Source organism: Mobula birostris, chromosome 24, assembly GCF_030028105.1.
Source record: "Mobula birostris isolate sMobBir1 chromosome 24, sMobBir1.hap1, whole genome shotgun sequence".
Classification (NCBI taxonomy): domain Eukaryota; kingdom Metazoa; phylum Chordata; class Chondrichthyes; order Myliobatiformes; family Myliobatidae; genus Mobula; species Mobula birostris.
The window spans coordinates 14479819-14500837 of NC_092393.1; the positions used below are offsets into that span (position 1 = coordinate 14479819).

General features: G+C 41.6%; 1 protein-coding gene across 1 annotated transcript in view; it reads left to right on the plus strand.

The window, feature by feature from the left end:
- The first annotated feature begins 3310 nt into the window (after nucleotides 1-3310).
- Nucleotides 3311-21019, plus strand: part of dhrs7cb (dehydrogenase/reductase (SDR family) member 7Cb) — a 48951-nt gene continuing 31242 nt past the window's right edge. The window contains exons 1-2 of the mRNA XM_072242326.1: nucleotides 3311-3527; nucleotides 5436-5593. Coding sequence (XP_072098427.1) covers nucleotides 5440-5593 — 154 coding nt within the window. The 5' untranslated portion in view covers nucleotides 3311-3527; nucleotides 5436-5439. The remainder of the gene's footprint in view (nucleotides 3528-5435; nucleotides 5594-21019) is intronic.

The window sequence follows — 21019 nt, forward strand, 5'->3', positions numbered from 1 at the left end:
CATGGAACAAAGGGATTTAGGAGTGCAAGTGTCTGTTTCCCTGGGGGTGGTGTCACATGTAGACAGAGTGGTGAGGAGGGCCTCAGCCCATTGGTCTTCATCAGTAAGACATCCCACCCTGCAAAAACTCATTTCGGGGAGGTAGCACCATCAATTTGCTGGAAACTCCTGGAACTTCCGGGAGAGGTGGGATGTCTGCAATAGAGTAGGTCCTTAGCAGCTAGCCAGCTAGTTTAAATAACGTTAGCTATTCTAATGAACGAATGACACCTGTTAAACTCACCTCAACATGTCTTTACAGTCTTAACCCACCATGGGCAAGAGAAAAGTCACTGTTGCAAACAGTGCAGCGAGCAACACTGTCATTATTTTTGATCCCTATCAGGCAGGGGTACACTTTAGTCTGGGGTGACGTGCGTTTTATTTTTTTTTTGGAACACTCTGCCATGGCACGCTCTCTCTCTCTCTCGTGGTAGCTCGCTTGCTTTCTCCCTCTCTTGCTTTCTCTCTCTTGCTTTCTCCCTCGCTCTCTTGCTTTCTCTCTCTCGCTTGCTTTCTCTCTCTCTTGCTTTCTCTCTCTTGCTTTCTCTCTTGCACTCTCTTGCTTTCTCGCTCTCTTGCTTTCTCGCACTTGCTTTCTCTCTCACACTCTCGCTTGTTTTCTCGCTCTCTCTTGCTCTCTCTTGCTTTCTCGTTCTCTTGCTTTCTCCCTCGCTCTCTTGCTTTCTCTCTCTCGCTTGCTTTCTCTCTCTCTTGCTTTCTCTCTCTCGCTTGCTTTCTCTCTTGCTCTCTCTTGCTTTCTCACTCTTTTGCTTGCTTTCTTTCTCTCTCTCGCTTGCTTTCTCTCTCTCTCTCTCTTGCTTTCTCTTGCTCGCTTGTTCTCAAAAAATTGATTTCCGTGATATTATATATAATTTGTGGACATCAGGGAGCCACTATTCATATGCGGGAGACTCCCGGAACTTCGGGAGAGGTGGGATGTCTGGGCCAGTGAGTAGAAAAATCAGAGTTATTAAGGCTGGTATCTGTCATGAAGTTTCTGCTTTGCAGCAGCAGTACAATAACAGGCATAAAAACATCATAAGTTACAAAGTAAATAGTACAAAAGACAAATAACAAGGTGGTGTTTATGGGTTCATGAACTGTTCAGAAATCTGATGGTGGAGAGGAGCATAGAGGACAGGATGTTATTGTTACAACTGGTGAGACCACATTTGGAATGTTGTGTTCAATTTTGGTCACCGTGCTGTAGGAAAGATGCCATTAAGCTTGAAAGAGTGCAGAGGAGATTTTATGAGAATGTTGCTAGGATTCAAACAACTGAGTTATAGAGAGAGGTTGAGCAGGTTGGGACTTTATTCATTGGAGCGTAGGAACATAAAAGTTGATCCTAAGGAGGTGTGTAAAATTATGAAGGCCATAGATAGGGTGAATCTAACTCCAATATTTTTCTCAGGGCTGGGGAAATCAAGAACTAGAGGATATAGGTTTAAGGTGAGAGCTGAGAGATTTAATAGTATCTGAGCGGTAAGCTTTCACCAGAGTCTGATGAGTATGTGGAATGAACAGTCAGAGAAAGTGGTTGAGGAACATACATCAAAAACATTTATAAGTACTTGGACAGGTACATCGATAGGAAAAGTTTAGAGTGATATGGACCAAATGCGGGCAAATGGGACTAGCTTACATGGGAATCTTGGCTGGCAAGGACCAGTTGGGCCAAAGGGCCTGTTTCTATGCTGTATGAGCCAATGAATCTATGAAGTACTTCAGAAGTATTTTATGAAAACCAAGAAGGGGCTGCTCCCATTGATAGTTATGTATTCCTCATCACAAATAAGAGAAAATCTGCAGATGCTGGAAATCCAAGCAACACACACAAAATGCTGGAGGAACTCAGCAGGCCAGGCAGCCCTGATGAAGGGTCTTGGCCCAAAACATCGACTGTTTACTCTTTTCCATCGATGCTGCCTGGCCTGCTGAGTTCCTCTGGCATTTTATGTGTGTTGCGTGTATTATTGATACTTGTGTATTATTCATACTTAAGGACTTCATTCGGGTCATCTCCTTCAATACGCATTAAATTCAGTGTTTCAATCAAAATCTCAAGAACAAGAGTACAGTAGAAACACAAGAGATTGAAGATGCTGGAATCTGGAGCAAAGCAAACAGACTGCTGGAGGAATGCAGTGGGTAGGGAAGCATGGAGTGTGGATAATTCAGTTCAAGACCTTTCATCTGGATTGATGTACAGTTAGTATTTCCAATAATTACTTTGAAATGCTTTCCTGGGTATTCTCCGTGTCAACTTAAGAAAAAAAACACTAAATAAAAATGTTGAAAACACAGCAGATCAGGCAGCATTTGTGGAAATAGAAGCAGAATTCACTTTTCATGTCAATGAATCTGCCATAACAGGAAAGGAGAGAATGTTTGGTTCCTGTGATCTGGACTAGGTTCAGTTGCCCGACAAGGTTAGAGCGGAAGCTTTTCAGTGCAACTTTCCTGACGTTGGCCACAACCTTTGGATTATTTTTAGGAGATGGAATTGGAATGAGGCTGAGGTCACATGGGTTTCTGTGGTGACGGTAGTGTTGTGGTGGGTGGGGGCTTCTATCTATTTAATGTATTAAAAAGAAACTCCCTTTATCCTCCATTGAACTAGAATCACAGAAAATGTATAGACATTTGAGGGGGAGAGGAATGTGCAAAATTTATGTTTCAATTGGAACATGTACTTGGGTATAGAGGATAACTTTTCTGAGTTTTCACATGATATTAGATGGTGTCAGCAAAATTTGGTAGAAATGACCATAGATCCTTCATCTTACGTGACAAAGAACACAGTGAAAAAAAAGAGAGCTATGCTAAAACTTTTAAAAATACAAATTAGATTTCAGTTGGTGTACTATGTTTGATATTTAGAAAATATCCAAGAGAAATATACAAGAACGGTACCACGAATAAGATACATTGGTTATTTGAGAAAGTTTGAGAAGGAGTTGTTCTCCTTATCTCAGAAAAGTGTAAAGCTAGATTTGAGAGAGATGATTAAATCAGATTGGTTTTATAGAGTAAATAAGAACATTCTGCTTCCAGTAACAGAAAGTCAGTAATCAAATGCACTGAGTAAACTTCTTTTGAAACAAAAACATATAAATCAAATCACTTTTGCAGCTGAAAAGATATCCAAAGATTTGTATGTTGGTAAGTAATACATGGCTGTTTTTGGTTTGTGTATTATTAGAACAACATTAGAATGAACACATGACATTTAGAAGGGAAGCCAACACTGCAGTTTGGGAGAAGGTTCATGTCAGCTCTGCAGAAATAACTGCCTCAGCCTCTAGCTATTAAAGAACCTTTTAAGATCTCCTTGGTGTACAGTGCACTGGAAGCTGAAAATAGTGAATCATTAAATATGAAAAGATAAGGATATCTAACTGACTTACTTGGGACTATTACTTTATTCTGCAACCGTCTACAAGGACGATTACTATTTTATTACCCTTGGATCAGCCATTGCAGTAAGTGAACCTTTCAATTCTGTTATAAAAATTCCTGCAGACTTCCTTATAAATAATTCAGTAAGACAAGGTAATTTAATTAAAAAGAAATTGAAAATACTGCTTTGCTGTTTCTTCAGAAAATAGTCGCTACTCATTGTGGGGAAAAATTGTGAATTATTCTATTATGTAGAGATAGAAGGATGAAATTATCAGAAAGGGTCTTATTCAGCATTTGGTGCGATCTTTTTTTTTGGATACAAAGCAGAACAGAAGGACTAATTTTTGTTTTAGGAGCATTGAGTTATGTCATAAGCTCATAAACCCTTTGCTAAAGAACACAGTAATGTACAACGTACACAAATTAAATTTGCCCATTAAAGATTTAGAAAGCAAGAACTGGTGTTTATTAAGTAGGTTTTCAATTTTTTCCCTCCCCTTTTCAATCCTGATAAGTTGTCTTTGACCTGAAATGTTAAAACTCATTTTTTCTTTCCACAAATATATACATCTTCACATTTTATGTTTTTACTTCAGCTTTTCCTGATCTCAGGGTATTACAAAATACTTTTCAATTGCTTCTGGAATGTGCTACAGCAATGGTGGGAGCATTAGCTGGTAAATAGCACACGATAAGTCCCTAGCAATATCAACAAGTGTTTTTTATGGGTGTTTTCTGAACAATAAATATTAACCTGAACCCTGGCAGATCTCCCCTACTTTTGTCTGAAGGCTGTTATGTGATATTTTCCCATCCGAGAGACCTGCTAGTGGTGGGGCTTGCTTTTTCACGTAATCTTGGACAAACTAACAGCTCTCATCGTCCAGCACTCCTTCAGCAGTTCTGGAGTGGCAGCCTAGATTAAATATGCAAATCTTTAAAACGAGAGGTTGAAAATAAGTTTCTTTTGCTATTATTATGCTTGGATTGTAGTAGTAATGAAAACCAATTTCCCCCGAGATCAATACAGTATGACTATGACTATGATTGTGACAATGACTATATTAGAGAGCCAACCAGGTATTAAAGCAATGCTGGGAAACAAGGAATGTGGCATAATTTAAGGGAGTATATCAATGGAACAGGGTACAAAAAGGAGCGTGCATAATGGAAAGTGTCCATTAACTGAAGTAAATGACAAGTTATTTCAAGAGTTAATGTTTTCTTGACTTTCAATTTAATTCATTCGATATAATTCTGACATCATTACAAAATATTCAAGTTTCAAAATCCCAGTGCATAATTTAGATTGATATTACATTGTAGGCTTGAAGCTATCTGTATAATTCAACATTCTATCCCAAGGTAATGTTAAAATTAAGTCCCATTTTGATATATATTAAAGACTCTAGCATTATTCACAGATCAACAATACAGTAACTTTTGGAAGTTTTCCTATTTTACCAATACCAATGGAACAAATTAAATGTGTGTAGGAAGCATGACATGATGCAAGACATCTATGCATAAAAGTTGCTACCATGTAAACTCATGGCCTTCGTCTGATTTTGAATGTTATTTACATGGAAATCCCTGACTGGAAATAATTCATATTGCAAAAAAAAAACTTTCAAGTAAAACTTGTAGCAGACTTCTCTTGGCTCAGCCGCAATTTAGTTCTCTTTAATGAGTGCAGACACATTACTTGACTGCTGCAACACAGATGTGACATAAAAAGGATAGGACTATGAAGTGGGAAATTTGACCAGGGACCTATGACAAATGTATAACTTGCTTCTCTCTCTGATCCCTCAATTCCATTATAGTCCAGAAATCTATTGATCTCAGTATTGGAGGTGGTCAGTGAATGAGTACTCATAGTCTTACATAGTATAGAATTGCAAAGATTTATAACTATTTCTCGCCATAACATTCCCTTTCATAATGTGTAACAATAATACTATTCGTGATGTTTGTGCTAATTGCAGAGAGATGGGTGTCCTGGCTTTATTGATTCTCCCAGTACTGGCAGTTGGGATTGCTGGCATTTTTTATATTTACAAACAAATAATGCGCCTGATGTCCAAATCAGCTGTGAGGAACAAAGTGGTTGTGATAACTGATGCTGTATCTGGACTTGGGAAAGGTAAGGAAGAATCAAGTGTTCTTTTCCTAAAAATTCCTTGATCTTATGTGCACTTGACATGCATAAGAAGCACAAGTCACACGGTAAACTGCATATAGTACATATAACTGTATATAATGCCTTTTGCGTAGTAAATTCATTTGTGGAATTTTTTATTATTCAGATCTAACATGTAAGCAGGTTATTGGACAGATGAACAGAACTATTAAGAAGTCTCTTGAGGAATTGGGGTGAAGAGGTGGAAATATTTATGGTTGGAGCAGCTTGAGAGCTTAGAATTCAGAAGCTGAAGATGTTATTATTATTATTAGTGGTGATGTAACTAGAGCCAATGATGTACTAGAGGCCAGAATTAAGGAACACATAAAACCTGAGGTTATGGTGCAGGGTGAATTTGCAGGGGTGAAGTTATGACAAGATTGACACTGATTTTTATGGTCTGGGGCCTCTTTATCCTCATGTTCTCGTCTGTGTATCTCTTATAAACCTTTATTTCTTCAAATGTTGACCCATGTCAGGATGGTGACCATCTAGTATCAAATAATCCTTAATATCTAGAAACCTTGTTAAGGGATTGTTGATAGGCTATTTAATATAAATGATAACATTGTTAAGTCCAGTTGTGTTAACATCTGATGTCCTAACTGGTAATCTTTCTACAAGGATGAACAAACAATGATCACAATCATATAGTAAATGCTGGTAGATCTTTCACTGCTTTAGGAGAGGGGCTTTGAAATGCTTGCCAGTTACAGCCAGGGCAATTAATACTGTAATTCATTGTGTGATATCGTGAGTGTCATGGGGAGTGGAAGTCATTGTGAGATCTGAGTGGAAAAGGATGGGAGATGTCCATTATCTATAGGAGGCCATGTGGATATGAAGGTCACTGTCAGAAACCAAGTTCCAAAGCAATACTTCAGATCTCAAACACCTCATTCACATACTCAGAGAATACATCAGTAAATGGCATATCCCATAAATGTCCTGTTAACTTAAAACTCAACGGACTAGCCCTATGGATTTACCTACATTGTATTTCAAACACAAAGAATAGATAGTTTGTGTGGCATTTTCTTTATATCCTGGAAGGCTTCTGGGATTTTATAAATTATGTGCTGGGATAATTGTTCCAAATTATCCTAACTTAATCTGGAGATCAGTCACAACTGATGATACCACTGACCACAAAATCCAAGACCCTTTTGTCTATTGGGTAATACTCTGCCAGGTAGCTGAGCGAATACTCCCCATGTCCTGGCTATTTTTATCTCTCAATTAATTAATTTAAAAAACAAATTATCTATTTATTTACAGACTTCTAATTGTGGTACCTTGCTTTTTATAAACTGGCTGAAAAATGTCCTACATTTTTAGAAACTTTAAAATGTACTTAATTGTTGCAATGCCCTTTGGAACTTCCTTAAATCATGTAAGATAGTAAATAATTATGAGACTCTCTTTTGTATAGCAAATCTCCAACAATGGCACCAAAAATCTTTTGATAGCTGATTGCAGGTTTGACATCTCATATAACTCACTTAATTATTAACAAATTATCAAAAATTGTGTAGCCCCAAATTGGACACATCCTGCATGGCCAGTTCTCCAACCTAGGCTTGCTTTAAGTGAGTTTCAGTATTACGTATAAGAGCACTGAGAGCAGAGGTAGTGAATTACTGGACGAATTGAACATGGTGGTTCGGAGAGTAAAATGTCTGCATATCTTTATTGACATTATCTGGTAGCAATGTAAAGTTTACAAAGTAGACGTGAAACCAATTAACTTTCAAAAAGGTTAATGGGTGTTATTTCTAAGAAGTGGAATTGGTTTAATTTTACTTAAGTAGAGTTCACATAGAAAAGATAAATTTTAATTAATTCTTGCTTTAATACAGTGTACTTCACTTCAGCAAACCCACAGCAGGTTTACATTCATATTAGTGGGATATATATAGAATTGTAGAAACCTTTTGAACCCTAAGTGTGTTCATTTTGATAGTACCAAGGTTTGTTCTGGTGTTACACAGTCTGGGAAAAATGGAGGTTACAATTCTTTTTCAATATTTGAGCTTGTCAGAACATCACTTGATGATTTTAGTGACTGTCACACATTCCGCCCTGTTGAACTCAGACCAACTGAGTATTGAGAATAGCTGACATTATTGCATGTATCTGGCCCTTTGGATGAAAGACACACTTCTCTCTTGTAATTTAGTTGATGCCAGCCTTTTATATATATGAAAATTAAGAGAATATCCTTGGAAGTGATATAGTCAAAGTCAGTGACAATTGATATCTGTGTCAGCCACACTGGTCTTCATAAGCATAAATGGTTTAAAGCTATATATAGGGTGATCAAAATGCTATTGGACAGTTGCAAAGACTATATATAGCTATGCAGTCCTCTTTTCCTGTTCTTGGCAACTAACCATAGCGTTCTGTGCAGAAATACTTCTTTAAGAAGCAGAACAAATTTTACTGTTATTTCTTATGCATATGTGCATCTTTGTTTGCTCTGATATTTGTAATATAAGGAACGTGACCTAAATTGATGAGATTTACAAGATTAAATACAAAAGGTTTAGTACGGAGTAAACTATTTGCTAGAAAATAATCGAGACAAAGATTATTCAACCAATTTTAATGATTGAAAAATGGGGTCTGATAACAGTTCGGGGAATTAGACAGGTGATTGAAAAAACATCTAACATCTGGTTTTCAGAGATAACACGCCATACTTTCTTCAAATTATGCCATAAAATCTTCTGAGCTAACTTATAGATAGTGCTTTAACAGGTCTCACCTGAAAGAAAGCAGCTTCACCAGCGCTGCTCTCCCTCATTGGTGTGTCTGCCTTGATTGTGAACAAGTACACTTGGAGTACTGTGCACAGTTCTAGAAACAGAAGCAATAGAGGGAGACAGCGAAAGAAGAAGACTCACACAAGTGGTTCCAGAACTAAGTGTAGTCTGTGAGCCAGTAGTGTTGGTCAGTACCATCTGAGGGGAATAATGCTCATCATGATTTTTGGCAAAGTATACATCTCTAGAGTTAGAAAAAATGTGATAGCATTGCACTAGTGGTAGCTTTATGTGTGCTATCATGCATTTTATAACACTACCCTAAAATAAGCATTTCTGAAAAGTGGCCAATATAAAGTACAACATATATATTCAACCGAGTGGTGTTTTGTCCTCAGTGTTCCCTCAACATTGAAATTTGTCACAATGGTAGCTCAGTTCAAGCACTTTTCATCGAATGTTGTTATAAAATTCTACATTGAAAAATATGTCATTGGTGGCACTCGCAGTACAGTGCCCAATTTCAGTAGAGTGAATCATTTCATTTTTAGAAAAATATTTGTGTTACTTATTTTGGAAAAGTCAATAAAAACCCTAGGACACATATAATCACATGGATTTGTAGAGAATTTATTCAGGAATTCAAATAAGTAATCACTTTTTGTATATATTCCATATTAACATTAGTACAGCAGAAAATGTTACCACACCCCCCAAAAGGTAAAAAACCTCATTTGGAGAGATTTCTGGAGTTTTATCAATGTCATGATACTTTCCATATTGTTGTATCAAATCAAAAAAATCTTAAGCTTTTGTCATAGCATATAGAATTACAGAACAATAATTCAAATGTGGGGTTCCACACAACCATAACCTAGGCCCCATTTGGTTGTAAAATGAATATATTCAATCAAAGACTGCTTTCCATACTTTATTTTCTATACTTTCATAACCTATTAATAATCATAATAATTTTCCAACTCTTCCATGTCTTCCACATCTTCATCTGAACTTTCCACACTGTCTGAGGTGGAAGCCTGGTTCTCACAGTCTGCCAGTCTACACATGTCTACACCTGAGGCCATTTGCAACACGCGTACATCTTGGCAGTGAACATTTTTTTGGACAGATACAAGCCAGTAGATCCGGGACGGCATCGGGTGCTGGCTGGCCTTCCATCCAGTGCATCACCAACTGTTCAGCTTCCTCTTCTCTCACCATCTTCCATCCTCTGCCAACAGGGCTTGATACTTGTGGGTCCTTCTCCAAACATCTTCTCCATATACCAGCCTGGTAGTTGGCTGGCTGTGCATGTTTTGTTAAGCAGTCCTTGCATGGTGGGAGTTGATGACTTTCGATTTCACCTTTTTTAGCACAGAAAAAGTGATAACTGAGCTCATTGACCTTGGTGGTCGATGCTTTTGGGGCATACAGGAGACATGTAAGTGCCTCCAGTTTGTCCAACGGTTCTGGGGAGAGATCCCATTCCTGACCCAATTCTAAGAATGTGTCCTGAGTTTCCATGTTGTTGATCAGAAGTTTTAGATTAGATTAGATTATGAGGACACTCAGTCCTCATTTATTGTCATTTAGAAATGCATGCATTAAGAAATGATACAATGTTTCTCCAGAGTGATATCACAAAAAAAAAACAGGACAAACCAAAGACTAACACTGACAAAACCACATAATTATAACATATAGTTACAGAAGTGCAAAGCAATAACATAGCTTGATAAAGAGCAGACCATGGGCACGGTAAAAAAAAAGTCTCACAAGTTCCGATCGACTCCTGATAGTCCCGACAGCAGGTGGCAAAAGGGAGAAACTCTCCCTGCCATAAACCTCCAGGCGCCGACAACTGCCGATGCATTGGAAACACCCCACCACAGCTGACTCTGAGTCTGTCCGAAAACTTTGAGCCTCCAACCAACCCCTCCGATACCACCTCCCGAGCACCATCCTTTGCCGAGCGCTTCAACCTTGCCCTGGCCGCCGAGCAACAAGCAAAGCCGAGGACTCGGGGCCTTCTCCTTTAGGGCACTTGTCTTCCCTTTGCTGTAAAAGTGCTTACAGTGTCACATCCTGTATATGCGTGCAACCCGATGAGAGCCCTACAAACCTCTATGCCAACAGTGGCAGCAACCTTCCTGATGTCTACAATCCTTGTACGGGTTCTAGTGCCACATTTCTGGAACAATGGGGCCTCAATCATGTCACAAAATGCTAAAGACATGATAAAGACATCTGTGTCTTCTGAGCAGATCGCTAAAGATTGGTATCCCTCTCTTGTGGCATGGGCAGCATGGAGAAATAAGCAGCCATCTGCTTCTTCTTGTTGACACTGAAGAGCTAACACCTCACTGTCTTGACATATGATTCTGTAACATTTGTCATTCACAGTTGCATACAGAATCTTCTGCTGTAGCTTTGCTCTGTACTCCGCCTTCCTCCATTCATGGACTATGAAGCTAATGAGACTATTTTTGTTACTGACTTTGGTCAGGAAGCTCCTCCACTGCCTCACCATTTGTGTGCCTGTGATACCTTGCAACTCATGACCAGTCTCTTCACCCCGTAGAGATCGTTCACTATTCTTGATAGAGTTCTCATTGTATGTGTTGAACACAACATCTTTTCTGCTACTCTGACTGCCTTCCCTCAGAGCCATACCCACAATTGTGGCAACATCTCTGAAAGTAACTTGATCATCCTTCACTCTTTGGACTAAGTTCATTCCATCAGTCACTGTAGCAGAGTTTCCTGGGAGTTGCTCTTCTACTGCTACATTTTTTTGCAAGGTTGTGTCTAAAGTAGCAATCCTTCTGGTGTGGACAGGGCCCAGGGTAATGGTCCAAGGGGATGAGAAAGGATATCCTCCATACGTAGACTGCACCCTTGTGCCATCACTATGATGTGTTCAAACAAAGACCTGTCTGCTTTCAAGATGATCGCCCTCCCATTTGATTTCACTTCTCTCTTACACATATCACTGAATGTTTTCAGCTTGTTGATTTTCATTGGGTCATGGAATTTCTTTGCTGGTGGGTCATCCTCTAGTCTCTCATCCTTGAAGGTTGCATAGCATTGCTCACCAATCTCATATGCCTTCATCAGGTCGGAGGCAATGTCCTTGGGGGCTGCCTTTGCCATAGAGATGCTAATGAGGTCCCGCTTCTCTGCAAATGGGTTGACCCATTCATGCATGAGGCTAACCACTACTGAAACTGCTTCCTCATCTTTCTGGATTCTTGGCCACTGTAGCTCCGCATGACAAAGCTCTGATTTGTTGCCTTGCACCATCTCCCTTAACTATCTCAGGAATGCACTGGGTGCTCAGCTGTTATGTAGTAATGCTTGATAGCTCCAGCATTCAGGTTGAACCGTGATGTGCCTCCAGGAGTCTGTGTGCCTTTGTTCACTGTGGCTTCAATAGCCTGGTCCACAGGGATCTGCCCAAAGGGGTTGTTACTTGACAGCTGCACTGAGAATTAGAAACAGAAACATAGAAAATAGGTGCAGGAGTAGGCCATTCGGCCCTTCGAGCCTGCACCACCATTCAGTATGATCATGGCTGATCATCCAACTCAGAACCCTGTACCTGCTTTCTCTCCATACCCCCTGATCCCTTTAGTCACAAGGGCCATATCTAACTCCCTCTTAAATATAGCCAATGAACTGGCCTCAACTGTTTCCTGTGGCAGAGAATTCCACAGATTCACCACTCTCTGTGTGAAGAAGTTTTTCCTCATCTCGGTCCCAAAACGCTTCCCCTTTATCCTTAAACTGTGACCCCTCGTTCTGGACTTCCCCAACATCGGGAACCATCTTCCTGCATCTAGCCTGTCCAATCCCTTTAGAATTTTATACGTTTCAATAAGATCTCCCTCCTTCTAAGTTCCAGCGAGTATAAGCCTAGTCGATCCAGTCTTTCTTTATATGAAAGTCCTGCCATCCCAGGAATCAACCTGCTGAACCTTCTTTGTACTCCCTCTATGGCAAGAATGTCTTTCCTCAGATTAGGGGACCAAAACTGCACACAATACTCCAGGTGTGGTCTCACCAAGGCCTTGTACAACTGCAGTAGTACCTCCCTGCTGCTGTACTCGAATCCTCTTGCTATGAATGCCAACATACCATTTGCCTTTTTTACCGCCCGCTGTACCTGCGTGCCCACTTTCAATGACTGGTGTATAATGACACCCAGGTCTCATTGCACCTCCCCTTTTCCTAATTGGCCACCATTCAGATAATAATCTGTTTTCTTGTTTTTGCCACCAAAGTGGATAACCTCACATTTATCCACATTAAATTGCATCTGCCATGAATTTGCCCACTCATCTAACCTATTCAAGTCACCCTGCATCCTCTTAGCATCCTCCTCACAGCTAACACTGCCGCCCAGCTTCGTGTCATCTGCAAACTTGGAGATGCTGCATTTAATTCCCTCGTCTAAGTCATTAATACATATTGTAAACAACTGGGGTCCCAGCACTGAGCCTTGCGGTACCCCACTAGTCACTGCCTGCCATTCTGAAAAGGTCCCGTTTATTCCCACTCTTTGCTTCCTGTCTGCCAACCAACTCTCCACCCACACCAATACCTTACCCCCAATACCGTGTGCTTTAAGTTTGCACACTAATCTCTTGTGTGGGACCTTGTCAAATTGGCCTGTCTTGAAGGCCTCATACACAGACGGGTTCTCCTCTGGGAGGTTCATCATCTGAGCAAAGTAAGGGGACAGGTACCTGGCATAATTCATCTTATCATAGGCAAAGCACCATGGGATCATGGTTCTTATAGCATGGAGGTGCCACTCCCAGTCCCCCTCACAGAAAGCTACCACCGCTGCAATGCTATCACATATTTTCTAGCACTAGGGGTGTATGCCTTGCCAAAAATCACTATAAGAATTATTCCCCCCAGATGGTACTGGTGGCCCAAATTTGGGGTCCTGGCTCACTGACTAGGGATGATAATAGTAATGAAAGGAATTTCAGGCTGAGGCTTTCATTATATAGAGAGGTTGATGGGCAACCTGATTTAAGTCTATAAAGTCAATAAAAGATTTAATAGGATAGATGTAAACCTTTTGAAAGAGACCAAAAACAGGAAAAACATACAATAACTATGAATAAAAGATCCATTAGCAGGTAGAGTAGATAAAATTAATAATAGTGATGCATTTAAATAGAAGCTTGAAAACTGTATAGAAGAGAAAAGGAAAACATACAGTAATGACTTAGATACATAGACTTGTGGGTAGCATTAACAGCATCACACTCTCAATGGCCACTTTATCAGAAACCTCCTTTCCCTGAATGACTGTTCGCGGTCTTAGACCATAAGGCTATAAAACATAGGAACAGAATTAGGCTGTTCAGCCACTGAGTCTGCTCTGCTATTCCATCACAGCTGATTCCAGATCCCACTCAACCCCATACACCTGCCCTCTCACTATTGCCCTTGATGCCTGACCAATCAGGAAACTATCAACCTCCACTTTTACCCACGGACTTGGCCTCCACTGCAGTCTGTGGCTGAGCATTCCACAGATTCACTATTCTGTGGCTAAAAAAATCCCTCCTTACCTCTACTCTAAAAGGTCACCCCTCAGTTTTGAGGCTGTGCCTTCTAGTTCTGGACACCCCCACCAGAGGAAACATCCTCTCCACATCCACCTTATTTAGTCCTTTCAACGTTCAGTAGGTTTCAATGAGGTTCCCCCGCATTCTTCTAAATTGCAGTGAGTACAGGCATGAATTATGAGGTCAAGTCCCTTTTGAAGGCTAGAGCTGAGGCTTTTAGGTCCGGGGATACCAATCGCTACACGGAATCCAGGCGTGAACTCCGGAAAGCCATTAAGGGGGCCAAGAGGCAATATCGAGCCAAGTTGGAAGCCCAGGCTCACCAGAGTGATGCCAGTAGACTATGGCAGGGTCTAAATGAGATCACTGGGCACAGAGAAAAGGCTGGGAATATCAATAAGTGTGGCGCTTCTCTTCCTGACGAACTTAATGTATTCTACACAAGATTCGAACAGAAGAGGAGCGTCCCGCTCCCTCTGGAGGAACCGGACCTGGTGGCATTGAGATTCATCGTCACCGAGGAGGACGTTAGAAGGGCTTTCCTGAAGATAAATCCAAGGAAGGCGACGGGCCCAGATGGCGTCCCAGGACGGGTTCTCTGGGCCTGTGCAAGCGAGCTAGCTGGAGTGTTTGCTGACATCTTCAACAGCTCCTTGCTTCAGTCTAAGATCCCCTTTTGTTTTAAGAAGGCAACGATAATCCCAGTGCCGAAGAAGAGCAAGGTGGCAAGCCTGAATGACTATCAACCTGTGGCTCTGACATCAATTGTTATGAAGTGCTTCGAGCGATTGGTTATGGCACACATCAACCACAGCCTACCAGTCAACCTCGATGCTTTGCAATTCGCCTACCAGAGCAACAGGTCAATGGCAGGTGCCATCTCTCTGGCCCTACATTCCTCCTTAGAACACCTGGAGAATAAAGACGAATATGTAAGGCTCCTTCTCATTGACTACAGCTCTGCCTTTAATACCATCATTCCAAATAAACTGATTCCTAAGCTCCGGAACCTGGGCCTTAGCACTCAGATCTGCAGCTGGATCTTCAACTTCCTCACAGACAGGACCCAGGCTGTAAAAATAGGGGACAAGCTCTCCTCTACAATCACTCTGAGCACCAATGCCCCACAAGGCTATGTACTCAGCCCCCTGCTGTACTCACTGTACACCCATGATTGTGTAGCCAAGCTTCCATCAAGCTCAATATATAAGTTTGCTGATGACACCACAATTGTAGGCCATATCTCAGGTAATGATGAGTTTGAGTACAGAGAGGAAATTAAGAACCTGGTGGCATGGTGTGAAGACAATAACCTATCCCTCAACGTCAGCAAGATGAAGGAATTAGTTGTTGACTTCAGAAGGAGTAGCCGACCGCACGACCCAATTTACATCCACGATGTGCAAGTGGAACAGATCAAAAGCTTTAAGTTCCTTGGGGTCAGTATCACAAATTACCTGACTTGGTCCAACCAAGCAGAGTCCACTGTCAAGAAGGCCCACCAGCGCCTTTACTTCCTGAGAAAATTAAAGAAATTTGACCTGTCCCCTAAAACCCTCACTAATTTTTATAGATTCACCGTAGAAAGCATTCTTCTAGGGTGGATCACAACCTGGTATGGAAGTTGTCCTGTCCAAGACCAGAAGCAGCTGCAGAAGATCGTGAACACGGTGCAGCACATCACACAAACCAATCTTCCGTCCTTGGACTCATTATACACGGCACGCTGTTGGAGCAATGCTGCCAGGATAATCAAGGACACGACCCACCCAGCCAACACACGTTTCATCCCCCTTCCTTCCGGGAGAAAGCGCAGGAGCTTGAAGACTCATACAGCCCAATTTGGGAACAGCTTTTTTCCAACTGTGATAAGACTGCTGAACGGATCCTGACCTGGATCTGGGCCGTACCCTCCAAATATCCGGACCTGCATCGGGGTTTTTTTGCACTACCTTACTTTCCATTTTTCTATTTTCTATTTATGTTTTATAATTTAAATTTTTAATATTTACTATTGATTTGTAATCCAGGGATCGGAAAGCACAGAATCAAATACAGGTTTCCCCCGCCATCAGAAGGTAGAGCGTTCCTGTGAAACGATTCGTAAGCTGGAATGTCATAAAGTGAAGAAGCAATTGCCATTTATTTATATGGGAAAATTTTGTGAGTGTTCGCAGACCCAAAAATAACCTACCAAATCATGCCAAATACCACATAAAACCTAAAATAACAGTAACATATAGTAAAAGCAGGAATAATATGATGAATACACAGCCTATATAAAGTAGAAATACTTTTCCACAATCATTTAGTGAAAATCTCATGCAAGCGCTCTCAGCAGAAACACGATGCAAGCACCATCGGCAGAAAATCTCATGCAAGCGCAGTTGGCAAAAACCTTTAAGCTATGAAGCTGCAAATCATACCAAATAACACATAAAAATACACAGCCTATATAAATGAGAAATAATGTATGTACAGTGTGGTATCACTTACGGGAATCGGGAAGACAGCAAGCACACTGATGATTGTGTGTTAGGCTCAGTCGTCGGAGGTTGGGGTAGTGCAGTGGCCCCCACCCTCCGAGCAGCGACCCGATACCGATCCGCAAAGAATGCAGGGGTCCAGCGGTAGCCAGGAGGCACACAGCACATCTTTAAGAAAAAAGCCGAAATAAACAAGCTAATTCATTAGATGCCGCCCGGCACATAATTGTCAGCCCAGATCAGAGGCCCTTGCCAATTTCGTCGCCTCTGATCTGGGCCGACATTTACATGAGCTCTTTCAGGCTTTTCCGATACCTTAGAACTCATCTTGCTAACGGCTGCTCACAGGCACGTGTTTAAGCAATGCCAGCTAGAATGTCGATCTGAATCCAGGGGAAAGTGGCTGCTCGGGGCGCGCGGTGCGCTGCTTTTTCTTGTGTGCTGCTTTTTCTCGCGTGCTGCTTTTTTTCGTAACAGTGAAAACACCTTCTGTTAGCGAAAACAGGGATCTAATGTAGGTTGTTCGTAACAGTGAGGTTTCGTAAAGCGAACGTTCAAAAAGCGGGGGACACCTGTATCGCTATGATGATTGTACGTTCTAGTATCAATTGTTTGGCGACAATAAAGTATAAAGTATGAAACTTATCTCCTGTCTCCAGCATTTTTATTAATAGCATTGATGTGTAACCAGGCCACATGCACAACAAATTGGCGACAAGGATTATGAACCTACATCTTATCGGAATGCCATGTTTTAGTTGATAACGACACTTGGATTAGAAGAGAGAGAATCTAGATGCATCTAGACAGAGTGCGCTCGTTGCACTAGCGAAAAGGACACGTGAATCAAAAAGAAAACGAGGGGAGAATGGAGCTATATTAACATAACAAAGATGGTGATGATTGGAACCATTACAGCATTTGTTAGTGGCATTGAAGACTGGGCAACTTACATTGAAAGAGTGGAGTTATATTATGATGCTAACGGTGTTAATGATGAAAAGAAAGCCAGCGTCTTACTTAGTATTATGGGAGCAAAAACATACGGGCTGCTACGGAGCTTGTTAACTCCCGAAAAGCCAGCTGACAAAACTTTTGAGCAAATAGTAGACGCTCTCCAACAGCATTTAAACCCCAGACCACTGGTCATTGCTGAAAGATTTAAATTTCACAAACGGAATCAGAGCAAAAATGAAAGCATTTCTGAATATTGTGCTGAATTCCACAAATTATCAGAACATTGTTAATTTGGAGTTGGTCTAATGGATGCATTGAGGGACAGGTTAGTGTGTGGCATGCACTGTGAAACCACACAGAAGAAGCTCCTGTGTGAAAAAGACCTTACATTAGGGAAGGCGCTGAACATTGCAATATCAACAGAAACAGGCGCATGGGGTGCTTCAGAGATACAACAAAAATAACTGGAATATGCTACAAATAAAATATCACTGAACAGAAATGAAGGAAAGAAATGTTACCATTGTGGGAGTATGTCACATGACCCTGATGACTGTTGGTTTGCAGACAAAGAATGCAGAAACTGTGGCAAACAGGGCCACATTGGCAGAGTATGCAAAGCTAGTAAACAGCAGAAAAAGGACAAAATACAGAGAAACAAGAAACCCCAGAAAGGAAAATACAACAAGGTACACAAAATGAAAGAAAGCAGTTCTGATGAAAGTGACTCAGACAAAAGTAAATCGTCTTGTCTGCAACTTCACAGCGTGAGAGAGACAGATGATCGAAGAGTAATACGGATCACTCCACAAGTGGCAGGCGTGAGACTGAAAATGGAGTTGGACACAGGCTCAGCTTTAACAGTGATTTCTGTACACGACTACAAATGGCTGTTTTCTCACGTGCCTCTGAAATGAACCAAACTACTGCTAAAGACTTACATAGGACAGAGAATGCATCCCAAAGGTAAAATTAAAGTGACAGTGACCTACGGAGACAAAACACAGCAGCTGAACCTCTATGTACTGAAAAATGGAGGACCACTGTTGCTGGGACGTGAATAGCTCAGGAAAATTCAGTTGGATTGGCACACCATCGAGGCACTAGATGTGTCAGCAAAAGAGAGCAGCAAGGCTACATCCGAGGGACTGTCACAAATACTTGCTGATTCTGAAGAAGTGTTCATGAAAGGAATAGGAACACTTCAGGACATGAAGGCAAGGACTGAGATTGAGGAAAATGCATGTCCAAAATTTCACAAATCCAGACCCGTGCCATATGCAATCCGTCCTACTGTAGAGGCAGAACTGAAAAATCTGGAGCAGACTGGGGTCCTGTCAAAGGTGGATTGGAGTGAATGGGCCATGCCTATTGTTCCAGTGATGAAGAAAACCTCCAGCACAAAACCAGGAAGACCAAGCAAGGTGCGCATATGTGGTGACTTTAAAGTGACTGTTAACCCAGTTCTCCGCAGAGTACAGTATCCTCTACCTTGTATTGAGGACATCATTGCTTCCCTGTGTTACGTACCCCATAACTGGGTTGCCAAACCAGCAGAAATGGATCACTCAGTTGGAGTCTGGATTACTAGAACTAAGAAAGTTTTATTAAAGAAACAAGCAACACAGTAATCGAAAGGATAATAAGTGCAACAGTTCAGCAATGATAAACACACATGTACACAGAATTAAGATAACAGGATCAATCAAGCTCTAACGTTGTCTAGGGGTAAATGACCAATTTCAAAGTGACGCAAAGTTCAGTCCAATTTAGTTCAGTTCGCAGTAATCGTTGCCGTGGTGGTGGACAATGTGGGGGAAGGAGAGAGAGAACAAGAATGAATGATCATTCAAAACGGCTTCCACACACAAACCTGCAATATTGCTCACAAGCAGCTTTCGGGCGAGTCCTTTGTGATGTCACCTGAGGTCACTGACTGTGACCCCTCCTCCAGATGCGGTCGATCCTCTGCAGTGAACCTGGCACCCAAGCAAGGGTGGACACACACCGGGTTCCCGCTGATCGTACCTTTCCACCCTGTGCATCTATGGCTTGGTTCCGCAACCAGCCTTCCAAACGACTCCCGCCGACTTGCGGGGGGGCACCGCTTCCAGGGTCTCGTTACCTTGTGGTGTCGTGTGTGTCCTGCCTTAGCGAACCTGTCCCTTTTTATCCCCCTGCTGGGGTATCGCCTGTCCATCACACTTCAAACAGTTCAGGGTTCAAAGGGGGAGCCGATCTTGACAATACCCAGACTGATGGCTCCTTCATTAACATCTCCAAATGCTGCTTCATTGTGTTCCTTATCTCTCCCTCCCCTGAGGACAGGTGGCAGACCAACTGCTGATGCCACTGGTGCTAGCCCAGGCCAGCAAACATCTTAATTTATGTGTATTCTTGTCACACCTGTCAGGAGGGGAGCATTTCACAAAAATCAATTTCACCCAAGCTTATCTCCAAATGGAAATTGATGAAGCATCCAAGAAATACCTGACAATAAATACACACAAAGAACTTTACTAGTACAACAGGTTGGTGTTTGGGATAGCATCAGCTCCTGCAATCTGGCAAAGGGCAATGGACCAGGTCCTGCAAGGGATTCCAGGGACTCAGTGTTACCTGGATGACATCATTGTTACCGGCAAAGATGACAACGAGCATCTTTTTAACCTTGAACAAGTGCTCACCAGGCTACGAGAATATGGGCTCAAGAGCTAATCGACAGAAATATGAACTTTTCAAATGGAAGTCTCATATTGTGGGCATGTGATAAACAAGAATGGCTTACACGTGTCTCACGACAAGATAGAAGCGGTGCTTAAGGCACCACTACCTGAAGGTGTGTCTCAGCTGAGAGCATATCTTGGACTAGTGACCTATTACCACAAGTTCCTGCCTCACCTATCCACGGTCCTACACCCACTAAATGCACTATTACAGACAGGGACACAATGGAAGTGGACTGAGATCTGTGAGAAGCTTTTCTTTCTCACAGGAAAATATTACAGCAGTGCTCAGGCAGGACAGATTAAAGGGCTTGTCTACTGAGTCCTTATGGGTGGAGCTGAGAAACAGGAAAGGTATGGCCACATTAGTGGGATTGTATTACAGACCACCCAATAGTCAACAAGACTTGGAAGAACAAATCTGCAGAGAGATAGCAGGCAACTGCAGGAAACATAAAGCTGTGGTGGTAGGGGATTTTAATTTTCCATACATTGATTGGGACTCCCATACTGTTAGGGGTCTAGATGGTTTAGAGTTTGTAAAATGTGTTCAGGGAAGTTTTCTAAATCAATATATAGAGGGACCAACTAGAGGGGATGCAATATTGGATCTCCTGTTAGGTAACGAATTAGAGCAAGCGACAGAAGTCTGTGTAGGGGAGCACTTTGGTTCCAGTGATCATAACACCATTAGTTTCAATTTGATCATGGACAAGGATAGATCTGGTCCTAGGGTTGAGGTTCTGAACTGGAAGAAGGCCAAATTTGAAGAAATGAGAAAGGATCTAAAAAGCGTGGGTTGGGACAGGTTGTTCTCTGGCAAAGATGTGATTGGTAGGTGGGAAGCCTTCAAAGGGGAAATTTT